At 42.6% G+C, this 26,950-nt stretch overlaps 1 protein-coding gene across 5 annotated transcripts in view; it reads left to right on the top strand.

Moving 5' to 3' along the window:
- Nucleotides 1-26,950, top strand: part of CARMIL1 (capping protein regulator and myosin 1 linker 1) — a 318,108-nt gene that overhangs the window by 288,576 nt on the left and 2,582 nt on the right. For 2 of the 5 annotated variants that reach the window (XM_041771070.1, XM_041771072.1), the window contains exons 32-37: nucleotides 1,025-1,137; nucleotides 7,690-8,119; nucleotides 14,900-14,981; nucleotides 16,267-16,479; nucleotides 19,328-19,468; nucleotides 22,030-22,179. In XM_041771070.1, coding sequence (XP_041627004.1) covers nucleotides 1,025-1,137; nucleotides 7,690-8,119; nucleotides 14,900-14,981; nucleotides 16,267-16,479; nucleotides 19,328-19,468; nucleotides 22,030-22,179 — 1,129 coding nt within the window. The remainder of the gene's footprint in view (nucleotides 1-1,024; nucleotides 1,138-7,689; nucleotides 8,120-14,899; nucleotides 14,982-16,266; nucleotides 16,480-19,327; nucleotides 19,469-22,029; nucleotides 22,180-26,950) is intronic. The other 3 variants (XM_041771073.1, XM_041771074.1, XM_041771071.1) reach the window with 2 other exon arrangements.

The following is a 26,950-nucleotide window of genomic DNA, read 5'->3' as shown; positions in this document are numbered from 1 at the left end:
GGCTTCTCTAGTATATCCTTCACGCTGCCCTAGAATCATCTGAACAAAATTCAGGTTGGGCCATGCCCCTCTTTTGTGGGCTCTCCCCTACAAAGTAAATTCCATAAGATTCAAGGCTATTCACCATAAGTCACCATATTATTGGGAAGTATTCGTTCAGCTGGAGATAACAAGTGTTACAAACTAAAAATGACTTAAGTAGAAATACCGATTTTTCTCACCTACCAAAAAATCCAGAAGTCTCAGAATAAAGGACTGGCTTATTCAGCAGCAAAGCATAAGCACCCAGGTGTTTTCTGCCCTCTGCTCTGTCATCCTCCACATATTGGTTTCTGTCCTCAGGCTTGCCTTCTCTTGAACCCCATATGGCTGCTGTGGCTCAGACGTCACATCCTCCCTTAAACCATGCAGGAAAATACATTCTTTCCTCTACAGGAAAGACCTGCTCATAAGCCCCTAGCAGATTTCCTTTATATCACACTGATCAGAATTATATCATATTCCATACCCACCCATCATGGGCAAGGAAATAGAATGGTATGTGGGTTAAACAAGTAAGTATTCATACCTCAAAGTGAGGATTCTTGCCCCCCAGAAAGAAAGGAAGTGAGGGAGGGGGTTTGGTTGGAGTGGCCCTTATTAGCGTCTGCCAGCGTTTGTACTCAGCAGTTAATCCCACCCACACTACATTGGCCTCTGGCCACTGGAATTATCTGCAGTCTCAGAATCTAGCACGTGTTTCATTTTCCCTTACTGTCACCTGCAAGGGGCACTTGGCGCTTCACGGCCTGGAAGGGTGAGGGGCTTCCCACATACCCAGCAGCACCAAGCCTCCACTAGGCTTTGTATTTATAGTACACGGCCTCACTTTTGTTTCTTTCTTCTGTTGTCATGGTTGTACACAGGCTTGCCTTCCAGTACACAGGCCTTGTCCTTCCATGCCTTTATCACCATGCCTGGAATGTGATGTACCCTTGGTGGAATGAAGTTGCCTGTGAGTTACCTTTGCATGTTTGACTTGCAGGTCTGCGCTGCCAGCATAGTCCCTCAAGATGGTGAACAGAACAGTCTTATGGGAAGAGTGGATGAAGGTGTGGATGAATTTTTCACCAAGAAGGTGACCAAAATGGATTCCAAGTGAGTTCAGAGTCATTTCACTCATAATACTGCTTAATGCACATTTAAGTTTACTAAGTTGCAATTAAACTTACCGTGCCAAGACTTATTTATCTTATTTTTATATATTACTTGGGATTTACTGTTCTGATGGCTCGCAAAACGTTAACTCATGCCCAGCAATCTCACAGTCAACTGGGAACTCACTAGAAATGCAAATTCTCAAGCTGCTTCCCCAGACCCACTGAATCAGAAACTGGATGTGGGGCCCTGCAGTCTGTACTTTGATAAGCTACACTGAGACATGCTCAAGTTTGAGAACTATTGTACTATTCTGACATAAACCACAGAACACATCAAGGTATTTTTTTAGAGCTTTACCACTGACATCTGGGTGACTATTTCAGGGCAGTGAACTTTGACAGCTGACATGACTTAATTTCTAAGTTTTCTAAGTTCTCCTCACTAGTAATTTGGTGTATGTGGGGACCCTGTATGACTGCTAAATGGCCCAGCTTCAACAGACAGCATCAAAATGAGATTGTTTTATTTTCTTATTAAGTGGTGTTACCTTAAAAGATAATCCTTTTATGAACTTCTGTTAATAGTTATTTAACCCAGAACACTTCCAGCATTCAGCGTGATTTGTACCAAGTTATTTAATCCCCAACTAAATGCAGATCTATCCCTAAATATACTCTTAATGTGGATAAGTGTTTGTGAAGTATTCTTCACTTTGAGATACCAAATTCAGCAGTGAATTGAAACCATAGTGATAAGCTGATGGTGGAAGACTGGGCAGGCTGGGCTCAGGTAGGAAAGAAACTGGTCCATTCTGTAGATTGATGTGCCTTATCTTGCCTCGGCAGGATGGTGAGATAGAAATAAGTGAGGTTGTTATATCCATAACAGTATAACTGACTGCACGTTAGGAGCTTCAGGACCCAATTATTTGTCTTCTTTGACACTGGCCTTGAAGCTTGGCATTCTAGGGAAGAGTCTATGCTCCCATTCTTCAAGAACCAGCCTCAATGTCATTTATTCTTTGAAGCTGTCTTGTGACTGCCCCTTCCCCACCTCACCCCCAATTAATTGCTCTTTCTCTGCTGCTGACTCAAAGCTTTTTTTTTTTTTCATCTTCTCCCATCTGTTAGAGCACACATAATCCTTTGAGCATTTCTTCCCATTTTGTATGGTATGAGGAATGGACGGATGTGTCCTCAGTGTAAAAGATTCAAGCAGTCACCACATGCCAGCATAACCAGAGCAAAATGGGAAAGTCCCTTTTATTGATCTGCTCTCCAATCATTTTCCCCCTGAGAATGTTTGTACTTCAGAAGCAACCCCCAGGTCTTACTGTTCGTTATAACTTGAGTGTCTGGCACAGATTGTAATATATAGTCTGCCTTTAGTCACAATTGCTTGAATGAATTGAGACAGTCTTGGCCTATATCCCTACAAACTTCAGACACCGTTGCAGGCTCGCCTCCTCCTAAACATCAGAAGTCGGTATGTTAGTGAAGAGGTGTATGCACATCTGATCCGAACCATTTCGTGCCTCTGTGTGATTTCCTGCATCCTTATGATGCCTTTTTCTGTAACAGGCTCTGGAGGAAAGTTAGGCAAATTTTAGAAGGTATAAAATCTACTTTTTGCAAATATACTGCTCTGGGAGTATGTTCAAAGCACAAAGAGAAGTAGAATAAATTTTTATCAAATAATGATGGAATCTACCAGAAGTTCATTTTTTCATTTCATTTTGTTATATAAAAACAGACTGTCAGTTTGATATGTAAAAGGCTAGGCATGGGTAAAATCTGCAGGTAGTATGAAGAACGTTTGACAATCAAACTTATAAATGCTTGTAGTTTAAAATGCCAGATGTTCTACAAAGACAAAAAAACAAATTCCATTGTTTCTTTCTCTACTACCTATTCCCCAGAGGCACTTAATTCCTATGCCCTTAGCTGTTTATTTGTGCTTCCATATTCTTTACTAACATTCTTTGCTCTTTCCTGTTTTTCAGATTTAAAAAGCAAGCATGACTTAACTTCTCACTGTAAGGATGATAATTTGGCTCTGATACACTGTGACCCTGCTGCTAACCACCCCCACCCCTCACCACACACACACACACTCTTTTCCTTGTGAATATTCATGACTGAGTTATATTATCTTTGGGTTTGCTCTCCTTTACAGTGTTTTATGTTCACTGTAGTTAATAATCATCTCCTTTACATATGCTTACTTTTGCATATTCCTGTCCACTGCCATGTCCCATACATCTGCAAGAAAAGTATTAATCTCCTCTCCACGTGTTCAGGTATCTTCTGTTTCATCTCCTGGAACACATCCCTCATGGCTGCCTGACCTACCTGACCCATGTGGCATCTGGGCCCAGTTCCCAGCTATGGCCCTGCCACCTCCTGTCTCTGTCTGCTGGAGGCTTCCTTGTGCTGCATACCTGTGTCCTTTTTCTGCTCCCTTTGGCCTATGTCTTCTCCTTCCTTCTTTGATTCCCCTGTTTTGGCAGATGAGCTCCTCTAGTTGCTTCCTGAGAAGGGCAGCTTGAGAGGGGTATTTTGGAGACTCGCAGATATGTCTTTCATTTTGATTAACAGTGTGACTACGTATGGAATCCTAGATCGAATCCATCTTAGAATCTTCAAAACCTGGTCCTATTACCTTCTAACTTCTATTGTTGCTATAAGAATCTGTCTGTCAGGGAGCAATATTTTCCAGTCCCCTTCAAGGTTCTTCTGGCTGGACTTAGAATCAAATTGACATGAGAAAGAGTAACAGAATAGAATAACATATAATTGTGTACGTACAGGAAGCCACTCAGACATGAAATTCTAAAGACCATCAGGCAGAATGAGGCATATATGTGATTCTGAACTAAGAAGGGAACCACAGTCTGGGACTCCAAAGGGAAAGAATGCAATTCTCAGGAAGAGTAAATGTTCAGGAAGCACGTCTGCAGGGTCACTTAGGTAGTGGGACATGGAGGACCTTGACCCAATAGGCCTTGCTAGCCTCTTCCCCATCCACCACCCCTAGCTCATAGTGTAATGTAGTTCTCTATGCTGACAACTCTCTTCCTGGAGCAGGTCCTCTAGCTAAATTCTTTCAGGCAGTCAAGGAGGAGGTAAGGAGCTTTTCTGGAATCTGTCAGGTTTTGATGACATTTTGACTCAAAATAATCTCCATGCCAAAGCAGCCCATCTCGAGGCAGCCTGGCCTTGGCCAATACAAATCCAAAGTCCTCATGAGCCCTGATCCTTTGTTACATATTTTTGTTTTTAGTCTTTTCTGGAAACATTAAGGATTTTCTCTTTGTTCCCAGAAATGTATGATGATTGACTCTGGGTAGGTTTTGTTTTGTTTTGTTTTGTTTTGTTTGAACCCATTTGCTAGGCACTCATGAGCCATTTCAATCTGAAAATTCATATCCTTTGGTTCTGGAATTTTTCTTGAATTTTTTTTCATAATTTCTTCCCTTTTTTCTCTGTATTCTTTTTTAAAAAACATCCATTATTCAAATTATGTGTTTTCTCTATTAATACACTAATTTTTGTTTTATTTTATTTTGATCTTTTCTCTTTCATTTTCTCATTCCTTCTATTACCCGACCCCCTATTCCTCACTGTCTGGGAGATTTCTCCAGCTGTATCATCCAACCTTGAGTGTTACACTCCCACTATCACATTTTCCTGTTACATATATCTGATGTCACAACAGGTTTTTTTTTTTTTTCCTCTTTTATTTGAAATGAAATAGGACATAAGTGAGCTATTGGAAGTTGATGTCTTAGAAGCATTGAGGCTCTAAGGGGATGCCTGGTGGCCAGCTGTAGGGAAGGTCTGAGGCCTGTCCTGGCAGCAGTCCATGAGAAGCTGGATCACACCAGACAGGCCCAAGATGGCAGGGCCATGATAGGAAACCCCTGAGCAAGTTAAGAAGAAAAGGTGGGAAACTCTGCTTCCCTGTGCCAAATTATGAATTCTACTCTCTTGTTAACTGCACATATAAAGTAGAACCCCAAACACCTGCATACACCACAGCTGGCTCTCTCTTAACCTTATCTACTTTCAAATCTCAAGAGTGTACTTAGTTTGGTTTTTTAAAGACTTTATTTTTAAGTAACCTTTCCATCCAATGTGGGGCTTGAACTCATAACCCTGAGATCAAGAATTGCCTGCGCCATCAATTGAGCCAGCCAGGCACCCTCAAGAGTATACTTTTGGTTTAATAAATTTTCCTGCTTATGTCGCTTATCCACTGTGTTGTGTGTCTGTCCTTGAATCTTTTCTCATTCAGCGACTTCTTTGGGATGGGCTGGGTCAAGGGTGCAGGGACCCTCCAGTTCACCTGGCAACAAGTAGGGCTTATTGACTGATGGACTTCACTATAGGGTCCCCTTCTTTTTTTTTTTTAATTTTTATTTATTTATGATAGTCACACACCCAGAGAGAGAGAGAGAGAGAGAGGCAGAGACATAGGCAGAGGGAGAAGCAGGCTCCATGCACCGGGAGCCCGACGTGGGATTTGATCCCGGGTCTCCAGGATCGCGCCCTGGGCCAAAGGCAGGCGCCAAACCGCTGTGCCACCCAGGGATCCCTATAGGGTCCCCTTCTTGGACCATTTGGTTGGGCGAGGGTCTCCCTGATTATCAGAGTCTTTGGGTCATTTCTCTTGAGCTTGTTGGGAAATTTGAACTCCTTGGAGGGCTGAAACCTGGCTGTCCCCTTTTGGGATCCATAATGAGAGAAAGAGGCTGTGAGTATCACTGCCCCAATACGCAGGCTTTCTTGTGATTGTAGAGGAGGAAAGATCATGTTCTCTCTACCCTTCTAGGTTCCTGGCTGAGACACTCCTATAATAAAAGATTAACAGGAGAAAGACAGAAGTTCAAGAACATGGACACCTCCTATATGCATGGGAGGGACTTAGAAAAACTGAGTAGTTCCCGCAAAATGGCTCAAGCCACCACCTGAAATACCATTTTCAGTTAAAGACAAAAGAAAGATGTTGGGTTAGGGGACGGGGAACAAGTGTGGGAAGATTACCAGAAAAAGGCCCATAAACAGGGTAAGGTGGTTATGCACATTTAGGGCCATACCTTCTCCATTGATAAGTTTCCAGAAATGCAGTTATCTTCCTTCCCTTCCTGCTGCTGAGAGGAACACACCCTTATGAATGGAGATTTCTCTTATAAACATCTCTTCCAAAACAGCAACTTCTGTTCTCAGAGCTTCTCTGGTGTCTGCCACTTCTTAATTTGCCAAAAATAATCCTTAGGACAAAGAGGTCTACTGTGAGGTGCCACGGTCAGCAGCCCTCCCCCTGAACCTCCCTGTGTTCAGGATGGCAGACGTTGCTCAGCTGTCCTGCTGCCCCTCGCCCTCCCTAAAGGGTGTGAAGGGGCAGTTTTGGTCTCTGGTTTGGGGAGAGGATCTGACAGTTTAGTGAATGGGCTCTTGGCTCTCTCCCTGTCTGGAGCCCCCCTTCACTTCTGTTTCCAGGGGTGCCTGGAGCTCCGTGCAAACCCATGCTTCTCGCCTCTCTTACCAGCGCTTCAGGGGACAGCTTTCCCATGTCCATTAAGTCTGTTTTCACTCTCAGTTCTCTAGGCTTCCAGACTTGGCTGTTTTTGCCTTTCTTTCCCTCTGGGGCTTTTGCCTTAGTTTTTTCTTTAAACCTTTGGCCGTGATGTCACCGGGGACATAGAGGACCTAATGGGGTTTGTGTCTGTCAGTTCTAAGTGAAAGGAACCAATGAGACCTCTAATTGGCCCCTTGAGTTGCTCTTTCCCTGCCCATTCCCCCATTCCTGAATATTCTCTTTCATACAGAAGGAAGAGCTCACCCTCTCTGTTACCCTTTTCAGTGGTATTATATTTAAGCAAGGACCCACATTCTTGTTTGAGTCAAGCACTAAGGGTGGAATTTCAGATGTGATTTTAGTGATGATGCAAGGACTTCAGGTGACACTGGGGAAACCTGGCCCTTATCAATGCAGTCAAATTAAATTAGGCCATCCCTCACTTGTGTCTTTGAGGAGCCAGCTTTACTAGAAGTTCTTACAAGTGGAGAGGCAACTGACTAGAACATTTAGATACAAAAATACCTCATCTCTGCCCCCCAGGCCCACCACCTACACCTTCAGGTTCCCATTCCTGATTGGTGGTTCCTCCATCTCCTGACCTGTGACTATAACATTCCACACTATTTACCAAGCGCAATAGCTCAAATTAAAAAATTTTTAAAGATTTTATTTGACACACAGAGAGAGAGAGTACAAGCAGGGGGAACAGCAGGAAGAAGAAGAAGCAGACTCCCCACTGAAAAGGGAGCCCTATAGGGGGCTTGATCCCAGGACCCTGAGACCATGACCTAAGCCAAAGGCAGACGCATAACCGACTGAGCCACCCAGGCACCCCTCAAATGAAAATTTTTACTGCTTCAGAATGGCTGCTAGATAAGCAGCAATCTCCCTATTTGTATTTTGACTGATTCTTGCAAGAACTATAATTACAGCAAACCCCACAGTATTTGTTCTTTTGAATCACAGGAGATCCTCAGCAAGAGGATCAGAGTCCCATGAGCTTGGTGAAGGAGGAGATGAAAAGAAGAAGCGAGACTCTCGGAAGAGTGGCTTTCTCAACTTAATCAAATCTCGATCCAAATCTGAGCGGCCACCGACGGTCTTGATGACAGACGAGCCGTCCTCGCCCAAAGGGGCTATGAGAAGTCCAGCCCTGGACATGCCCAGGAAGGACGCAAAGCCAGTGGAGCACAACAGCAGTTCGGAGCGGGTGGAAGAGATAAAAACGCCCGACTCCCTGGAGGAAGGCCAAGAGGAGGACGTGGGCAAGATGGAGCGGAGTGACAGCAAGAGCAGCCCACAGGCCGGGCGCAGGTATGGGGTGCAGGTGATGGGCAGCGGTCTGCTGGCAGAGATGAAGGCCAAGCAGGAGAGAAGAGCGGCCAGTGCACACAAGGTGAGGGGGGGCCCCTCCTGACCTGATTGTCTTTGTGGCTCTGCCCCCTCTCAGTTTTTACCGGCGAGAGATGAGCAGAAGTAGCCCATACAGTTAAATAAAAATCCGAAACCAAAGCCTTTTCCCAAAAGAACCCAGAGCATGAGCTACAGAGGCATGTCTGGGTTTTCCCTCTGTCACGGAGGCCCGCTCCTCTGAGAGCCACAGGGCTTGATGATAAGTCACTGACTGAGAGAGGCTGCTGGCCTTTGTCTACCTATGCAGGTCAGGAGCCTGGGACGGGTGTTGTGGGGAAATGCTCAGATCTGGGGAGAAGACAGAGTCTGTTGCATCCAAACTGAGACCTAAGGGTGACCAGAGATAGAGCTGCCAGAGGCAAATAAGAATACTGAAACCATGGGGGCTCCTGGCTAGCAAAGACTCTTGATCTCAGGGCTGTGAGTTCAAGCCCCATGGCTGGTGTAGAGAATACTTAAAAATAAAAATCTTAAAAAAAAAATACTGGAACCAGATTATTTTTTTTTAAAGATTTTATTTATTTATTAGAGAAAGAGCATGAGCGGAGTGGGGGTGCAGTGCCATGGGAGAGAGAGAAGCAGACTCCCCACCAAGCTGGGAGCTACACAGGGCTCCATCCCAGGACCCTGAGATCATGACCTGAGCCAAAGGCAGACACTTCACCAACTGAGCTATCCAGCCCAGGTGCCCCTGAAACCAACATTCTAATTATATATAAGTAGATCTGCCTTTCAGTTTTTTCATAATTCTCTTTTCTAAACCTAAAAATTCCTTGCCAGATTTGAAAGTCAAAAGGAAAGAAAGTCAAGGTATTCTGTTAGAATTAATGGAATACTTGATCATTGAGATATATTGTAGACTGCTATGAAGAAAAATTTGATCATTTAAAATTTGTCCTATTCTCTCCAAATCTGACTAAATTCATCATTTATTCTTTGAACATCTTTTAAAATAGATGTTGTGGGTTTTTTCCTTCCCCCTATTATCTCTCCTTTCTCCTGGCAGCTACTTGAAAGATCATAGCTTCAGTGTGATCTCTAAGATCAGCATATCCATGTTAGCCCAGAGTTTGGGTTTGGTACATGAATCTGAGCTCTTTTTTGTTTATATAACTGGATTTCCCAAAGAAAGGAAGATTGCTCATCTTTATTTGAAGTATCAGAATAAAACAATGCACCCCATTGAATCCTTGATTTATTAAACTGTATTATATGCCAGGGTGTAGAGCGCTGTTTTATTTGACTTAACAGCTGATTTTTTTTTTCATTAAATCCTGCATCCCGCATGATTTTACAGCTATGCACCACATTTACCCCACCAGAATCTTAGTTATCCAGTACTTTCTTTGTGATGGATCCCTTCTTACTCAGTGACCCTTATAGAAGGTTCAGGGAAGTGCAAAGGGAGGACCGCGTAACTAATTGCCCTCTGCTAATTCGCCGACACAGGCACCATGTGGCCTTCCCTAGTCAGAATTCAGAATAAACACTGCAATCATATCATTGGTGAATCACCCAAGGAAATGTTTAAATTTTAAACCATTTTATAGCATTTCTTACAACAACAAACGTGCTGTTTTCACTAACGAGCTGTTTATTTTATCACTGTTTTTACTGATGAACAGCTGCTTTTTGGTAGAAAGATGGGAAGTGCTAGAGGGTTTTTTCCATGTGCTGTGGATTTGATACATAAATTGGCTTGAAGTGACAAAATTCTTATGGCTTGGATGTCTCAGGTGTTCAAGGCTTCTAGTAATGAGCTTTTGGCGCCATCTTGTGTTTGATTAAAACAACATCAATAATAAAAATCCTTAGAGGTGGACCCTGGAGACATTGCAAGTTCAGTTTTAGATCGACACAATAAGGCAATAAAGTGAGTCAAATGAATTTCAGGGTTTCCCAGTACATAGAAAGTTATGTTCACACCATACTGTAGTCTGCTAAGTGTGCAACTGGCATTGTGTCTTAAAAAAAAAAAACAACGTACATACCTTAATTTTAAAATATTTTATTGATTAAAAAAAGCTAACCATCATCTGAGCTTGCTGGTGGAGGGTCTTGCCTTCATGTTGACAGCTGCTGACTGATCAGGGTGGTGATTGCTTAAAGGCAGGGGTGGCTATGGCAATTTCTTAAAATAAGACAATGAAGTCTGCCACATTGACAAATGATTATTCTGTAGCATGTGATGCTGTTTGATAGCCTGTTCCCCACAGTAGAGCTTCTCTCAAAATTGGAGTGAATCCTCTCATACTCTGCTACTACTTTATCAACTAAGTTTATGTAATAATCTAAATCCTCTGTTGTCATTCCAACAATCTTTACCACATCTTCACCAGGAGTAGATTCCATCTCAAGAAAGCACTTGGTTTGCTCATCCCTAAGAAGCAGCTCCTCATTCATTCAAGTGTGGTCATGAGATTGCAGCCATGCTAGGCCCATCTTCAGACTCTGCTTCTCATCCCAGTTCTCTTCTTATTCCCACCACATCTGCAGTGACTTCTCCATTGGCATCTTGAATACTTTCAAGTCCTCCATGAGGGTTGGAGTCAAATTCTTCCAAAGTCCTGTTCATGTTGCTATTTTGACTTTTTTGCATGGATCATGAATGTTCTGAATGGCATCTAGAATGGTGAATCCTTCCCAGAAGGTTTTCAGTTGACTTTCCCAGATCCATCAGAGGATCACCATGTATGGCAGCTTTAGCCTTACAACATGTATTTCCTAATTAATAAGACTTGAAAGTTGAAATTACTCCTTGACCTACAAGCTGCAGAATGGATATTGTGTCAGCAGGCATGAAAACAACATCTCCATCAGAGCTCTTGGGTGACCAGGTGCATTGTCAATGAGCAGTAATTTTTTAAAAGGAGATCTCCACAATAGACCTAAAATATTCAGTAAACCATGTTCTAAACAGACGTGCTGTCATCCAGGCTTTGTTATTCCGTTTATAGAGCACAGGGAGAGTAGATCTAGCATTATTCTTAAGGGCCCTAGGATTTTTGGAATGGTGATTGAGCATTCAAATCAACAGCTGCGTTAATCCCTAACGATAGCCAGCCTATCCTTTGAAGGCAGGCATTGACTTCTTTCTAGCTATAAAAGTCCTACATGGCATCTTCTTCCAACAGAAGCCTGTATGTCTACGCTGATAATCTGTATTCTACTGTAGCCACCTTCATTAATTCTCTCAGCTAGATCTTCTGGCGAACTTGCTGCAGCTTCTCCATTAGCACCTGCTGCTTCACCTTGCATTTTTTGGTTCTGGAGCTTCTTTTCAACCTCATGATCCACACTAGTAGCTTCAAACTTTCCTTCTGCAGATTCCTCACCTCTCTCAGCCTTCATGGAGCTTTAGAGATTCAAGGCCTGATTCTGGATGAAGCTTTGGCTTAAGGGTAGTTGTGGCTGGTTTGATCTTCTGTTTGGAATCCTCAGACTTTCTCCATATCAGCAATAAGGCTGTTTCATTTTCTTATCGTTCATGCGTTCACTGGAATAACACTTAATTTCCTTCAAGAACTTTTCCTTTGCATTCACAACCTGAGTAACTGTTTGCCACAAGAGACCTGGCTTTTAGCCTTTCTCAGCTTTCAATGTGCCTTCCTCACTAAACTTTACCATCCCTAGATTTTGATTTAAAGTGAGATGTGTAACTCTTCCTTCACCTGAACACTTAGAGGCTGTTGTCAGGTTATTATCTGGCCTGATTTCAATATTGTTGTGTCTCAGAAAATAAGAAGATCTGAGGAGAGGGAGAGAGATGGGGGAATGGCTGGTTGATGGAGCAATCAGAACATGGACAACATTTATTGATTAAGTTTACTGCCTTATGGGGCCATGGTGCATAGCACCCCAGAACAACTATAGTAGTAATATCACTGATCACAGATCACCATAACATATATAGCAATAATGGAAAAGTTTGAAATATTGTTAAGAATTACTAAAATGTGACACAGGGACGTGAGGTGAGCAAATGCTGTTGGAACAAAGGTGCTGATAGACTTGCTCAGTGCAGTGATGCCACAAACCTTCAACCTGTGAAAACAAAAACAAAACAGTATCTGTAAAGGGCAGTAAAGCAAAGTGCAATAAAATGAGGTATACCCGTATTGAAAATTCAAACCAGTCAGGATTTTCTATCAGAATAATAAAATATTAGGAAAGGTTTTCAAAAATTAGTATAAGAAGGGTCACCTAGGCTCAGTGGGTTGTACGCCTGACTCTTGATTTTGGCTCAGGTCATGATCTCCGGGTTGTGGGATCAATCTCCCTGTTGGGCTCTGCACTGCATCTGGAGCCTACTTGAGATTCCCCCTCTACCCACCCTCTGCCTCTCTCTTAAAAAAAGAAAAAAAAAAGACACTTAAAATTAGTAAAAGAATATTTTCCTCTAAAATGACTGTATTCTTTATAAAAGTTAGCAACATAAGCCTCATTGGTCAGTATACTGTTGGTAAAATTTATGGTGTCTTCATTCTTCTCTTGAATAATTTTCTTTACACTATTCACATTTAATACATGTATTTAAAAGAAAAGAACCAGGACGGGGCATCCGGGTGGCTCAGTCAGTTAAACGTCTGCCTTCTGCTCAGGTCATGATCCCAGGGTCCTGGGATTGAGCCCCACCCACATCAGGCTATCTGCTCAGCCAGAAGCTGCCTTCTCCCTCTCCTGCTCCCCCTGCTTGGGCTTCCTCTCTCTCTGTGTCAAATAAATAAATTAAATCTTAAAAAAAAAAAAAAAAGGAAAAAATCGTGAAAGTGAAGCTATGGTACTTCTCATTTTTTAACAAAGGAGAGTAAGTAACAAGTACTGAATGCATAGAGGCCCCGTCTTCTAGGGCCACCTCCTCAGCTGCCTGCACTCAAAAACAATGGACCTTATAGTATTTTGTGTTAACTACCTCAGAAAGCTGGGAAGGAAAAAGAAAAACTGTTCTTTGGGTTATATTTTTAATGCAGGCAAGCGAGGAGCAAAGGGTGCAAAGTGCAAGGAGGCATTGGCTCTCAGGTGCCCACCTGGCGCTGAAAGGCCTTAAATCTGTGCACTGGCATCTTGCTTGACATAGTCTCATCCTGACCATGTTTGAATAGTCCACCTTCTTATCTGCATCTGAGCACAACTACACGTGCCTCTGCCTTCTAGAGGCTGTTGGATGCCAGGCCAAGTGTTGGTGAGGCCCTGCCTCTGAACTGCTCCCTCTGTCCATGGGCTTGGACAACCCCTGCTGGTCCAGGCAGGGACTTCCTGGCTGCAGCCCTGGCACAGGACTCCCTTTCCTTGGGATCACTTGTCTGTAGGAACATAGGAACACCAAACAGTGTGCCCATTCTAGCTGTAGAACTCATGTGCACATTTCTTCTCGGAGACCTGCTCAGTGGCCTCCCCTAAGGGAACTCCCAGAGTCTTGCTGAGAGAGCCCTGAGCATTGCTGCAGTGTACTTGCCCTCCCCGGGAGCTGCCACTCCTGGCAGGTGTATGGCCGTGGCCAGTCAATAAATGTCATGCATGAGTCAGATCTCAGCTGTGTTTCAGATAACACCTCCTGTATCATCAAAACTAGTGGAAAGCTGGTAACTGGCACCAGATACATGCTTTTCTGGTTTGTCAGAAGCACAAGTATGAGTTGAGCAGGAAGGGACAGGCTAAAAGCCAGGCTGCCTTAGGAGTCATCAGCCTCCTGGTCTACCTGCCCACCGTCTTTATATTTCTAGACAGGAGGTGGATGTAGACCGTCCATCTTTGTCAACAGAGTACTTCGATTTTATTAGGCAAACCCTTGATTTTTCATTTAGGATGACTTTTTGTATTTAAATGCCTCCCTCTTAGGTGGACTTTCTGCACTGCAAGGAAGAGGCCAAGTCCTAGCTAGCTTCCCTAGTTATCACTCCTTTCCTGAGATGATGGTGTCTAACCTTGCCCCCCTTTGCTGTCATAAACCCCTTCACCTGAAACTTTTGGGTTTCTTTTTTTTTTTAATCTTATTTATTTATTTGAGAGAGCGTGATTGGGGTGAAGGGCAGAGGGATAAGCAGACTCCCTGCTGAGCAGGGGGCCCGATGTGGGGCTCGATCCCAAGACCCCAGGATCATGACCTGAGCCAAAGGCAGATGCATAGCTGACTGAGCGACCCAAGCACCCTGCTCTGAGGTTTTTTAAATTAATTCTGGCCTGTTCGTCCATTGCCTTCTAAATGATAAATCTGTGTCTTGTGGTCTTGTGGTTCTGTCTCAGTGGCAACAAAGGCCCTGCCTATTACAGTCCCTTTTTACCTATCCTGTACATTGAAGTTGAAAAGGTTTCCACTGCTTTCAAATTTTGATTTTGGGAACTTAACTTGGAGAGACCATCCTGTCAACTCACAGAGCGTCAGTACCCTTGTTGCTTGGAGCATCAGGGCTGCAGAGCCTCTATAGGTATTCCACAAAAAAACAAAACAAAACAAAACACAGGAGACAGGAACGATCCCCAAGCTCACTGGCTTCCCCTGAGCCCATGTACCTGTCACCAGGGGGATCATTTTGGGGCATTGGCCACACTCCAGACCCCAGAACCCTGATTATAAACACAGAACAGAACCTGTTCCTCCAAGCTTTGTCCCAGGAGCAGGCACCCAGGGACATAGAGAGGTGGGACACAGTGTGACAACAGGAAAGGGGCCATTATTTGTTGACATTTATTTTCTGCTTTGTTTCTTTTCTTACATTTTAAATAAATATGCACTTTGCTGGGGCTGTGTGCTTGAATTTTCTAGAAGCTTGGGAATGATGCCATCTCTCAGGATTCCTCCAGCCTGGCCTTGGGCAGCACAGAACGTTTGGATGGAGGTGGTGCAGGTAAGACCATCACCCCCTAAGGAAGAACACTTTCCCTCCTGGTTCCGGAGTCACACATAGTTGACAGAAGAAAAATAGAAAAGAGAGAGGAGAATGTGTTGTCAGCCTGCACCTAAAGGCCACATCCCTTCACCCGCTGCAGCTCCACCTCAGCGGCATCTCCCACTCCCAGAGCTGTGTGCCTGGAAGGGGCACCAGTTCCAATCTCCCAAAGGGAAGAAATGCCTCTGATAAGAGCTCTCAAACTGTGGACACCCGAGGAGTGGGGGGAGGGGCATGTCTGATGTTAAAAATAAGCCACACATGGTAGGTAGAAGGTCCATTTGTTTGATATGAAGGAGTGTCCCTTCCTTTCAGCATGAATATCCAATATCCTTTGTCCCTCTGACTTTTTGGGTATGGTAAAGAATAAGACACTTTTGATGGGAACCAGAGGGTGGCTTACAAACTGTGCATCAGAAATCTCACTTTGCTGTTTGAAATTCCTGTGTTGTGCTGGAATGTCTTCCTGCAGGAAGAGTTGGAATGTAGCTCACATTTAACCATCTTGCTTCATTCGGTTGTCTGCGTGCTTAAGGCAACAGCAGGGCAAGGGTGGGGCATGAGATTACATCCCTGAAGCCTTTGCCACAGTTCTTGCTAAATGGGAGGTTGTGGATGTCAGTGTACTCCCCTCACTGAGGACCCGCAGCCAGACCCCTGCCTGATGATGATTGTCCAGAACTGAGGCACCTACAGTTTTATGGTCATACCTGCCTGTATTCGTGCCAGATCGGAGAAAGATCTGAGTGCTTCAAATGCATTAAGCACTGTATCCTCTCCACATGTTAGTATGGACATGGACACGCTTGAACTTAAGGTTCTGTGGAGTAGTCAGGAATGATCAGAAGAGTAGCACTAAGTTCATTGATTTTCCACAAAGAGCTGTAGTCTTCCAGCAGCGTGTTTAGATTCTACAAGCATGCTAGAACGGCATGGTTCAGTTCTGAAATATCCATGGGGAGAAAAGACAGAATAGACAGACCAGAACTCTCCTAGCTCTAAATAATTAGTTTCTTTCACCTTTGATTTTTTTTAAAGATTTTATGTATTTATTCATGAGAGACACAGAGAGAGAGGCAGAGGGAGAAGCAGCCTCATCACAAGGAGCCTGAGGATCCCAGGATCCCAGGATCCCAGGATCACGCCCTGAGCCAAAGGCAGATGCTCAACCACTGAGCCACCCAGGTGCCCCTCACCTTTGAATGTTAAAATAAAGTGTGCTTTTTGTACCCGTTTTCACTAGTGCCTAAGCTGCACCCAGGCATTCCGGAGAACCGCTTCATTTTGGGAACACCAGAAAAGAATGCCAAAGCAGAGCCCAAAGTGGATGTGGGCTCCAGGTCCCGGAGCTCGTCCAGCACACCCACCAGCCCGAAGCCCCTCCTGCAGTCCCCCAAACCCAGCCTGGCAGTGCGGCCCACCATCCCGCAGAAACCAAGAACCACCTCACGGCCTGGTAAGGGTTGTGCTGGGCAGGGGCAGCCTGCAGGGCTAGCTGCATCAAGACCCCACAGACAGTTCCAGGAGCTGCTGGTGAACACGGCCACAAGGGCTCCACAGGAGGGGTCCCAGAAACTCGCCAGTGGCTTCCAGAGGAACAAAGGCTAAAGGGTTTCATTATTTGACACCAAGGCGCGAGGACTCTGGGACTATCCCTGCATTCAGGCCCCAGGTTAGGGGGCCAAAGAGAAAACAGTCTTGTGTTAGGTTGGCCCATCTGCAGGGCTCAGTTGGGCTATCTGAGAACTGCCTCCAGAGTCTACAGATGCTTCAGAAAAGGCCTTGCATGAGGGGTGGACACCACGAATATTCTGTGAAAGATTTAGGGTTTAGAACAGGGCCTGGCAGACTATGGGCCTGTTTCTGTAAATAAAACGTTAGCGACACACAGCCAAGCCATCTGTATACGTGTTGTCTCCAGCTGCTTTTGTGCTAATGTAGCAGAGCTGAGTTCTTTTGATAGAGGCCGTTTGACCTGCAAAGCCTGAAATGTGGACAGTTTAGCCTTTTACAGGAAAAGTTTTCTGACTCTTGTTTAGAAAAACTGATGATAGAAGAAACTTAAAAATATCAGAAATGGATTAGACACTGCCTTATTCTCTCCTGCAACTGGTATTTCATATCAGGTCCTTTTTTCTTTTCTTTTCTTTTTTTTTTCAATTTTTAAAAGTTATTTGTTTGCCCCAGTGTTCTATTATGAGAATCTTTAGATAGATAATATAATAAACCCCATATCACCTCTTCACTTTATTCTCTTATAATAATTAGGCAAATAAGGGTAGATTATATACATATAGTCGGATTATGCTCATCACCATCATTACTGCTAATCTGAACTGAACACTTCACTCTGTGCCAGGTACTGTTGTAAGTGCTTAATGTGGATAAACCTCTAATCTTCCCACCACAGCTCTGTTCCCCAGATGCAGAATGTGAGGCCCAGAGACACTCAGTATGGCAAGTCCTACAGCTGATGAGCAGCAGGCAGACACTAGGGCTTCCCCAGCTGTGGGGGTACCAGTCCCGCTGGCCTCCCCCACCATGGGCGTGCATACTAGAAAGTAAGACACGCGGCTCATCATGGTCATTCATCAACATGCAGAAGACTGGGTGGAAATGAGAAAAAAAGCAGTGTTGCACATACCCAAACTTATTCCACTTGTGGGTATTTCCCATTTTCCCTCAATTTCCCTCATTTCCCGTGTCTTTCATTCACCAAGCGGCCAGCTAGTTAAGCTTGCTGGTCTCTATAGCCCATTGGTCCTTAAAGAAACCCAAAGCCCAGTCTCCAATGCACAGCTACAGAAGGACAGTGGGACGTCAAACCCGAAGTTTGTTATGATGAGAAACACAAAACATTTTGTTATGCGCACAAAATATTGTAATAGAAAGAGTGGGGAGAATGAAGGCAAAAAAACACTTAAAATTTTTTTTTCAATGACTCAAAAGCAGGCTGGTATCTTCATCAGCAAGGTGTAGCTCTAGTCTGCTCTGCAGTAAAAGAACGGCTTTTTTTTTTTAAGATTTTATTTATTCATGAGACACACACACGCAGAGAGAGGCAGAGACACAGGCAGAGGGAGAAGCAGGCTCCATGCAGGGAGCGTGACATGGGACTCCATCCCTGGTCTCCAGGATCACGCCCTAGGCTGAAGGCGGTGCTAAAGCGCCGAGCCACCTGGGCTGCCTGAGAATGACTCATAAAATGGACCTTGCTTGTAGAGTGCTTCGGCTCCCCCGTTGGAAATTCTTAATGTCAAACTATCTGGGTTCCCAATATTCTGTGGCATGGAGCTTCTGTTTTCAATTTATTTGTTAAATGTGTTCGTTTGTATCTTAGCACTTAGTATACCAAGATTTATATGCACAAACTAGTTTGTTTTTATAGCACTTGAGAATTCAACAGACACTTTGAAATCCGTTCTCTCATTTCCTCTCCATGGCTCTGAGAGGTTGTCTGGGCAGGGAGAGCTCTATTGTGTCCTGTTCAGGTAGTGAAGCATGTAGGAGAGTTGAATTGGAAGTAGAAGGCTGAGGAGAACCTAACCAAAAATTGTCTTCTCTGTACACACACACACAGACACACATGCCAAGTTCAAATAACTTCGCCAGCAACAGAGCAGAAGAAGGAGCACAATTTAGGAAATCCTTTCAGTCAAAATGAAATAAAACAGCCTTTAAAATTAAGAAACTAGAGTTTTAATCATAGCCAATTTTGTCATCATTTCCTTCAGCAGTTCATTTATTAATCTCTTCACCTATACAGTGATCACCAAAGTCCTTTTGGTTCTAAGTCAGTGATTCCAAGTTACTCATGGTGTTCTCAGTATGTGTAGATACATACATGCACCCACATTCCATAGGAATATGTTTGTATGTATTTCAGGACCACTTCACTGGATTCATCAGTAGGTAGAGGCAGGGGATCATAAATATTACATATTTGAAGAAAATCCAACAACTTCTGTGTCTTTTGGTTGTGTGTCTTTTGAGGCAGAAGGAACATTGAGTTCACTTACAGTGTAATTTTCAAGTATCAGCTCATTAAAATTTTCTGCGTCTGTAAGATAAATTCACCTCTATCTGTGAGTTTTAGAGATTTTTCACCTTTCATGAGTTTTAATTATTTTTCCCCTACTGTTTGTAGATATTACTTGCAGGAACACAAAATTAAGTTTCAGCCAGAAAAATTTGATGATGCTTTTAAAAAATTATTGGCTGTTAGTATTTAAAGGTTCACCTGGCTTATGTTTTAGGAATCTAGTTCGTGGAACAGTTTGATTCATGTGTTTGTGTCTCCCCAGAGGACATCCCAGACTCTCCATCCAGCCCCGGCTCCTCTAAAATTGCTCTTCTTCCACCTGTCCTGAAAAAAGTTCCTTCGGACAAGGAGAGAGATGGCCAGAGTAGCCCCCAGCCCAGTCCCAGGACATTTTCCCAGGAAGGTAAGAAATGTTTTCTTTACATTCACTTTCTCCAAGGAGAGTTCTTTCAAGAGAAAGGAATTAATCTTGGACTTAACTAATATCTTAGAATTTAAATCAGCATCCCTTCGAATAAAATTTTGGAACCAGAGCAGTTTCCTCATTCAGAAACTTTATTCAACATTATTGATGACACTGGAGCTTAATAAAGGACCATACACAGAGACTGAAGGCATACTGGACACCCCAACCCAAGGTTTAACTTCTTTGTAATCACTAGGTGCTCCTGAACTGGCTTCCAGCAGGTAAGGAATGCCTTCAATATTTTGTGACTCATCCGGTGCTACTTAAAGGCCTCTAGGTCCCCTTATTTACAAGAAAAGCTCGTACTGGTTGTAAATTACCATTGCTGTGGCTCACAAGCAGCCCTGCAGGCCCGAGAGACCTTGTAGCTCCTTATGCTTGCTCCATCATGAGGTCAGACATTCCTTATTCTCATGGACTTTCAGGAAATCACTATACCCAGTTTGCTGCTTCTAATTTGCTGGGGTAGCAGCACAGCAAGAATATCCTGGAACTTGGGTACCATCTCCCAGAATCAGATCAAGAGTGATCAGTAGAGGTGAGGTTTTTGGGGTGGGTTCAGGATCCACCGTTCCTTTCACCCACCTCCCTCATTCTGTCAAATACATCATTAACTTTTGGGTTCTGTACTTCATAAAAAGTAATATAATTGCCATCTCTAAGCCCCTGCCTATAAAGAAATTCCAGAGCCACACGAGTCATTACCCATGAACAAATGGCTTTTGTTATGGTTTGGGGCTGCTTTGTTTTATCTTAGATGTCTGATGCCTCAGAATTCTTAAACTTTTTGGCTCTGACATCTTCCTCCATTGGCATGTTTTCTTTTATTTTTTTCTTTTATTTTTTATTTTTATTTTTTTTTTTTTTTATTTATTTATGATAGTCACAGAGAGAAAGAGAGAGGCAGAGACACAGGCAGAGGGAGAAGCAGGCTCCATGCACCGGGAGCCCGACGTGGGATTCGATCCCGGGTCTCCAGGATCGCGCCCTGGGCCAAAGGCAGGCGCCAAACCGCTGCGCCACCCAGGGATCCCTATTTTTTTCTTTTATTAATGGTAGTCTTGTGTCACAGTTAACAGAAAGTATTTCTGAGTACTATCTTTGTGACTTGGGAGAGTAATAATAAAAAAATAAATTAAAAAATAATAATACTCCCTGCTTTCCCCTCTCCATTTTGCAGATTCATTTGGTGGCTATAAGCTTTGGCTTATAGCTTATTGGCTATAGATAAAAGAAGATAGGGTTTTGACCAAAGCCGATAAACCACTCATGTCAAATAGACCAACTAAAGCCATGAAAGGTAGCTGGGGCCTCTAGTTCTCTTATATGGAATGAACAAATACAGGGCTTGGTGTTACAGCCACAGCCCTTTGAAGTCTTAGTGTAGAAAGAAGAACCTTCGGTGGCGTCCAGTCAGACTCACTCGAGCCAGTACATGTCCCTGGCAGCCCCTCCCCCACTCCTACCCTCTTTTTCCCTTCTTTCTGCAGCTGCCAACTTTGCAATCTTACTTGTAAGGACGTTTTGAAAATTGCTTGACATTTATGGAAAGTGATGTTTTTTAGATGCTCATGATTAAAACAAGGCTTCGAGGTACCCACCAGCCTCCTGAGCACAGGGAACATGGTGCACCTCCAGTTAAAATGGATGAACAACACTAGCATGCCCTTAGCTGCTTTGGGAAGAATCAGGTGTTCTTTCCTGGGGAACTTATTTGCTCTTTAGAAATTTCAGAGCTCTGGGGTAGATGTTTGGTTCCTCTTCTCACCCCTCACCCTGCAGACAGCAGACGCTATGAGTGATTCATGCCCCATCTTTGTAGGTAGGGTCTGGAGAGTTTGCATCTGGGATCCATAATAAGTTAACCACAGAGATCACCCTGGTGATGTCACCTCGTATTGAAATTGAACTGAAAATACACACGCAGTCTGAGAACAGTATGTAAACATTCAAGGTGACAGGAGTTCAACTTCAATTTATTTATCAGCTCACAGGCCCTGCTGGCCCAGAAATGATAGCCACTTATGAGCCCTGTCTTTTTCATTAGAAAATGTTCCTGATGTGCTCATTCCTATTTTCTTGTGCATTATTCATGCTGGTTACTTCATTTCCTTGTTCTGTGCCTCCCTTTGGACTAGCGTGCCCAACTAATTTCTGAAACAGGTAAATTGCTATGATTCTTCTGGATTATTCCATACTGAATGTGATTTTTGTTAACCCATCATGAAATCAAATTGGTAACCCAGGGGCCTTTTGTTAGCACCTTTTGGGGGCAGACTCGGAGCTCACCTCATTTTGCACCACATTTCCATAATGTTGGCTGTTGAATTCTGTAGATAATGGTGTATCTGTGTAGGACCAACGCTGTAGGTTCCTTACATCCTAAATGGGGTGGGTTCTCTGGTACTTTAATTTTTAGTATTAGTATTCTTTATATTAATGTCAGCACATTGATGTATTTGCTAATATAAAGGGTAAAACGAATCCCTTTTCCTCAGTAGTGCAAAGAGGAGATTATTACAAAAGACATTCAGATCATGACAGTGACAAGCCTTCCAGTGGAGGGAAAAGATCTTCAAAACTGTACTCCACCATTGCGGAAGAGGAAGTGAATGCAATTGGGCACAGGAAGTCACAGCCAACAAATGGTTAGAGCCTTCGATTATCATCCCTCACTGACCCAAAGCTTACAAACTGGCACTAACAAAAACAGACTTTAATTGAATAATGTCTATCCCACAACCGGCTCAGGGATTATTCATACAATTGCCTTTTTTTTCTTTTTTATCGTAAATGGCAACAGGATGGTCCTTCCCTTCCCTTTGGGGCAAAAAGCATTGACTTAAAAATCTAAAATTACAAACTATCCTGATGCGAATCAAGTTACTTCTGAGTAGGGCGACTTGTCCTTTCAAATTTTTTGATCATGTAGGTTTATTTTTATATTTGGGATCATACCTCCTGTCCTCTTTATCTCTCTACTCTTCTGCTGTTAGATTTTAATTGGGATTGGATCAGAAATTCATAGAGTAACAGAGTTTCTACCTTTCGAGAGTATTGGCCTAACCATCTTACCTTACCCTCTTTCAGGCAAGGATCAGTAAAAAGCTAGTAAAAAGCTAGACCTCACACCATGCCCATGATCTTCCATTGGACATTTGATGACCCTTTAGTGAGAAGGAGACAGTACCAATTAACTTTTCAACCCCTAAGAACAGTTTATTCAATTTTATAGCAGTTGCTCTCTGGCACCCATCTTCCATTTGATACTGTGGTAAACTCTGGTGTTCTGCTCAGGTGAAGATAGCCCCAGGAGACAAAAAAGACAGATTTCAAATGGGCTTTCATCTCCATTGGGAAATGTTAGAGCAAGTGTAGCTGATTCAGAGACAAAAAGTCTTTTCTGTGACTCAGTACTTATGATCTTGCTGGTTGATAACTTTTTATAAATTTGCCTTGAAAAATCTTTGAAGGGGAGTCTTAAAGTATCATAAAAGAAAAGAAGGGAAAAAATATAAAATATTCTGATATATGAGATTCCTTTGAAGTACTTTTTCCCTTGAAACAGGGTACTTTTCTTCCTGTAAAACTCTGAGGGGTTAACATGTGAGTGTATTTAGACTCCCAGTGATTAAGAGCATGGCGTGACCCAGTATTCAAGCTATAACCCCACACCCTTCATGGCCTTCTAAGAAAGCACCCCAGATGGCAAGTCAGTGAAGTGATCTTATTGTAAGAATAACTTCTTTACTACAAGAGGATAAACTTCTCAAACTTGAGCACTGTGTTACTGATAGTATATGTCTTATGACCCACCTTACAGCTTAACAACCCACTGACTTATGTACAGTGCCTCAAGTGAGAACTGTTATCTTTGAGGACTTTCCTTGACAGAGGTTTAAAAACCAAAACAATGATAAAGCATCTACTGGTCCCCCCACAAGCAACAACCTTTGGAACCAACTTTCTTGGGCAATGCCGTTGGATGAGCCATGTGCTCTGACTTGCTGAGTATCTGGCACACACTAGCTAGATGATGGAGTAGATTGGATGGAGTTAAGGACATGACCCACAGCGTAGGTCACATACAAACATTCTGTTTGGGCCAGGAGAAGCTTCTAAAGGATTCCTGAAACTAAATAATCTGTCAGCTATACTTCAATTAAAAACTTAAATAAATAACAGTGATTCCAAGGCCACTACTGCAGAATCCTGTTTGACCCTATTATTATTATTATTATTATTATTATTATTATTATTATAATAAAATACACTATGTCCCATTGCTTTTGTACTTAAAGTTTTATTGGAATGCACACATGTGCATGCGCAAGGACTTTCTGTACAGTGGACTTTATAGACACAGGCTAACAATAACTCTTCTCTCCACAAGGGATTTTCTCTGACATTTTCAAAAAAATCTCTTATCTTCAAGTGATAGAAAAGTTACATAAACACCTCAGACATTTATTTTCTCAAGAGAGGCAGAGTTACTTTTAGAGTATATTAAGTCAAAAGTTCTGTCTCTATATTATCTCTTTTGATAAAGTCACATAGATGTTTCTAGATTTGGGAAATTTGCATTTTGAACTATTGTATTGACTGACTTCTATCACTTGATTATTAACAAAGAACCTAGATGCGATGCAGTGTGACTTCTTCTGAGAAGCCACTGAAAGCACCTCACACGACGCTCAAGAAGACTGCCCCCAGGACCACACTGATCCTGCAGGAAGGCTTTGAGATAGAGTCAAAGGAGGTTGAAGACAGGGATAAGCCAAACCATAGGAAGGCAAGAAATTCTGTGCCTCTCGCAGGTTTTTCCATGACTTCCTCTCTGGTTTACAATCCCCTTTGTGTTGGGCTTGCATCAAAGTTCGATGGAAGTCAACAGGACCATCTTGTATTTGCTTTTCTACCTTGATTTCTTTAAATACTGACAGGAACCAAAAAAGCCATTTTACAGGAGCTTCAATTAAAGTAAATTTATGTAAAAGATTTTCATTTTGTTTTGTTAGTGCCGATTCCTGCAGTTGCCTGTCTTCATTCTTGAGAACCGCAAAGCAGTCTGCTTTCTGAATAGTTAGTTCCTGGTTAACAAATGGCATTTTGTGCAGAGCAATTCTGTTACACCATGCTGTGTCCTTTCCTTTGGATCTTTTATGAGCAGCTTCGTTTATGCTAAAACAGCTTTCTTCTTTCCCTAAATCGTGTATCCATGTAACAAACAGAGGCTATTGTTCTCAAAGCATGCTGCATATTTTTATCATGATTACTGTTTTAATTGTGTGGCTCTGTTAGTATGCACAGGTACAATGCTTACTTTCTTTTCCTGGAAATATCTGTAACTTTGGAATTTCCTGTGCTTTCCTGTCATGCATTTCATTATAAGCTGTGATGTTTTCATTAGAGTATGTCCTATTTTCTGGAAAAAAAAATAGTTGATTTTGTCTTTGTGTGTATCATGATGTATCCTGTTGATTCAGCCCATCTTCTAAGATTCCTTTTATATGTCACTTGATTCTTATATAATCCAACCAGTAGCCAACCAATATGTTGGCCATGGCTTTTGGTAAGCTGGTGCTCCATTCTACTTTTTTTTTCCACCAGAACTGGGTTCTACTACCCTTATATAAGTTCTTGAAAAGAAATTTATCAATTGTCAGCTGTTTGGGCTCCTACCAGAAAGTATAAAAAAAAAAACAGAGCCAGCTATCAAATGTTATTTTTAAGGTCATCATGTTTTCCTCCTGGGAAATATGAATGTCAGTGGAGCTTAAAATGGAAAAAAAGCTCCAATTTTCAAATGCATCTCTCATTCTGAATTTATATGCACATTTTGGAAGCTTTAAAATTAGCACATGTCTATACACATAAATATATATATATATTTGCATGTGTGATATATACAAAGTCAAATCATCTTTAAGAATGACAGATTTCATGTTTGAGCCTCTCTGTACTAGGCATTGGCACTGTAGGTGAGGTGTGAATATATGCAGAGTGTTTGTGTTGAATAAATTACCTGTTCACTTACTCAGGTATTTTTTTATAATTTTAATGGTACGTGGCATAGCAAGAAACACTTGTATAGACACACACACACACACACACACACACACACAGCTCCCCCAGCATGTTAACTGTGCAGATACTTGCATTAGAGAAGTGTAGTAAAACAATCTGATTTTTTTTTTAATCCTGCATAAAGTCAAGCATTAACTCAGACTGTGTAGGAGAAGGTTCATCTGAATTAGTAAAAAGCCTGGATTTTCTAAATATTTTAAAATAATTTCTAGAGTTTTAAGTTTCAAGCAGACATAATCTTATTTGGAGTATTCATTAGTGGAAGCTTGACCAAACCTACCTCAATAAAATTGTAATTAGCATCCTATTTATATGTAATCAAATCGACTGCCTAAGGACTGGAAAACAAACTTGACAAAGAGCATTCCCCCTACAAAGTTGTCTGCACCAGTGATTTGGACTAATGAGAAGGCGAGAGGCTCTGAGAGTACATTGGCTACTTGTCTGATTTTCGTTCCCTGATATCACCTGCTTGCTCTTCTTGTCCATTCGTTGACCTCCCTGCCATGTAAGGAAATGCCAGCCCGCTGCTAGTCTCATGATCACATTCACAAGTGGTAGAGTTTAATCGATGAAAGTGAATATTTTGAGAATGAATTATTTTAAGATATTTTATTTGAGAGAGAGCAAGCATGAGTGGGAGGAGGGGCAGGGAGCCTGACGCCAGACTCCATCCCAAGACCCTGAGATCCTGACCTCAGCCAAAGGCAGACACTTAACCAATCGAGCCACCCAGGAGACCCTAAAATGAATTTTTAAATAGAGTCACTGCCTTAGTGAATTGCTTTTGTCAGGCCTCTAGAAAGACCATGTTGTTATTCCTCTCAGTGACCATATTGGACAGATTAAAATTTATGCCTTCATGACTGGTATTGGGTCTGTGTCACCAACCTAAAACCCAACCTGTTAACTTATTAATGTTTGCTGTGTCCTTGCCACGACGTCCTCCACCCCCACCCCTGCCCCCCAGCCCTGGAGGACTCAGAACCAGTGTCACTTGAATGTGGATTGAAGGACAGTCTGCTTTCTGCAGGGAGATTCCTATGTAGGATCTCTCTGAATTTCAGTACTCTGCACTCCAGCGACCTTGGTCGGTTTTTACCTGTGACATAAACATTGTTGATAGCATGAATTTCTCCATTTTTAGAGAGGACACTGATGTCACAGACATGAATTAGGCCTGGGATTTTGAGGAAACTAAACCACTGGGAGAGATGAAAAGCTTTTTAATCTAAGAATTAAGAGGAAATAATGTTTGCTCTGAAGACAAATAAGCAGTGTATCACCGTGTTTATTTCTTCTTTTGAACCTAGAAATGTTGGAAATTTATTT

The sequence above is a fragment of the Vulpes lagopus genome, chromosome 10 (genome assembly GCF_018345385.1).
Source record: "Vulpes lagopus strain Blue_001 chromosome 10, ASM1834538v1, whole genome shotgun sequence".
Lineage (NCBI taxonomy): Eukaryota > Metazoa > Chordata > Mammalia > Carnivora > Canidae > Vulpes > Vulpes lagopus.
This window is presented reverse-complemented; position numbering and strand designations above follow the sequence as displayed.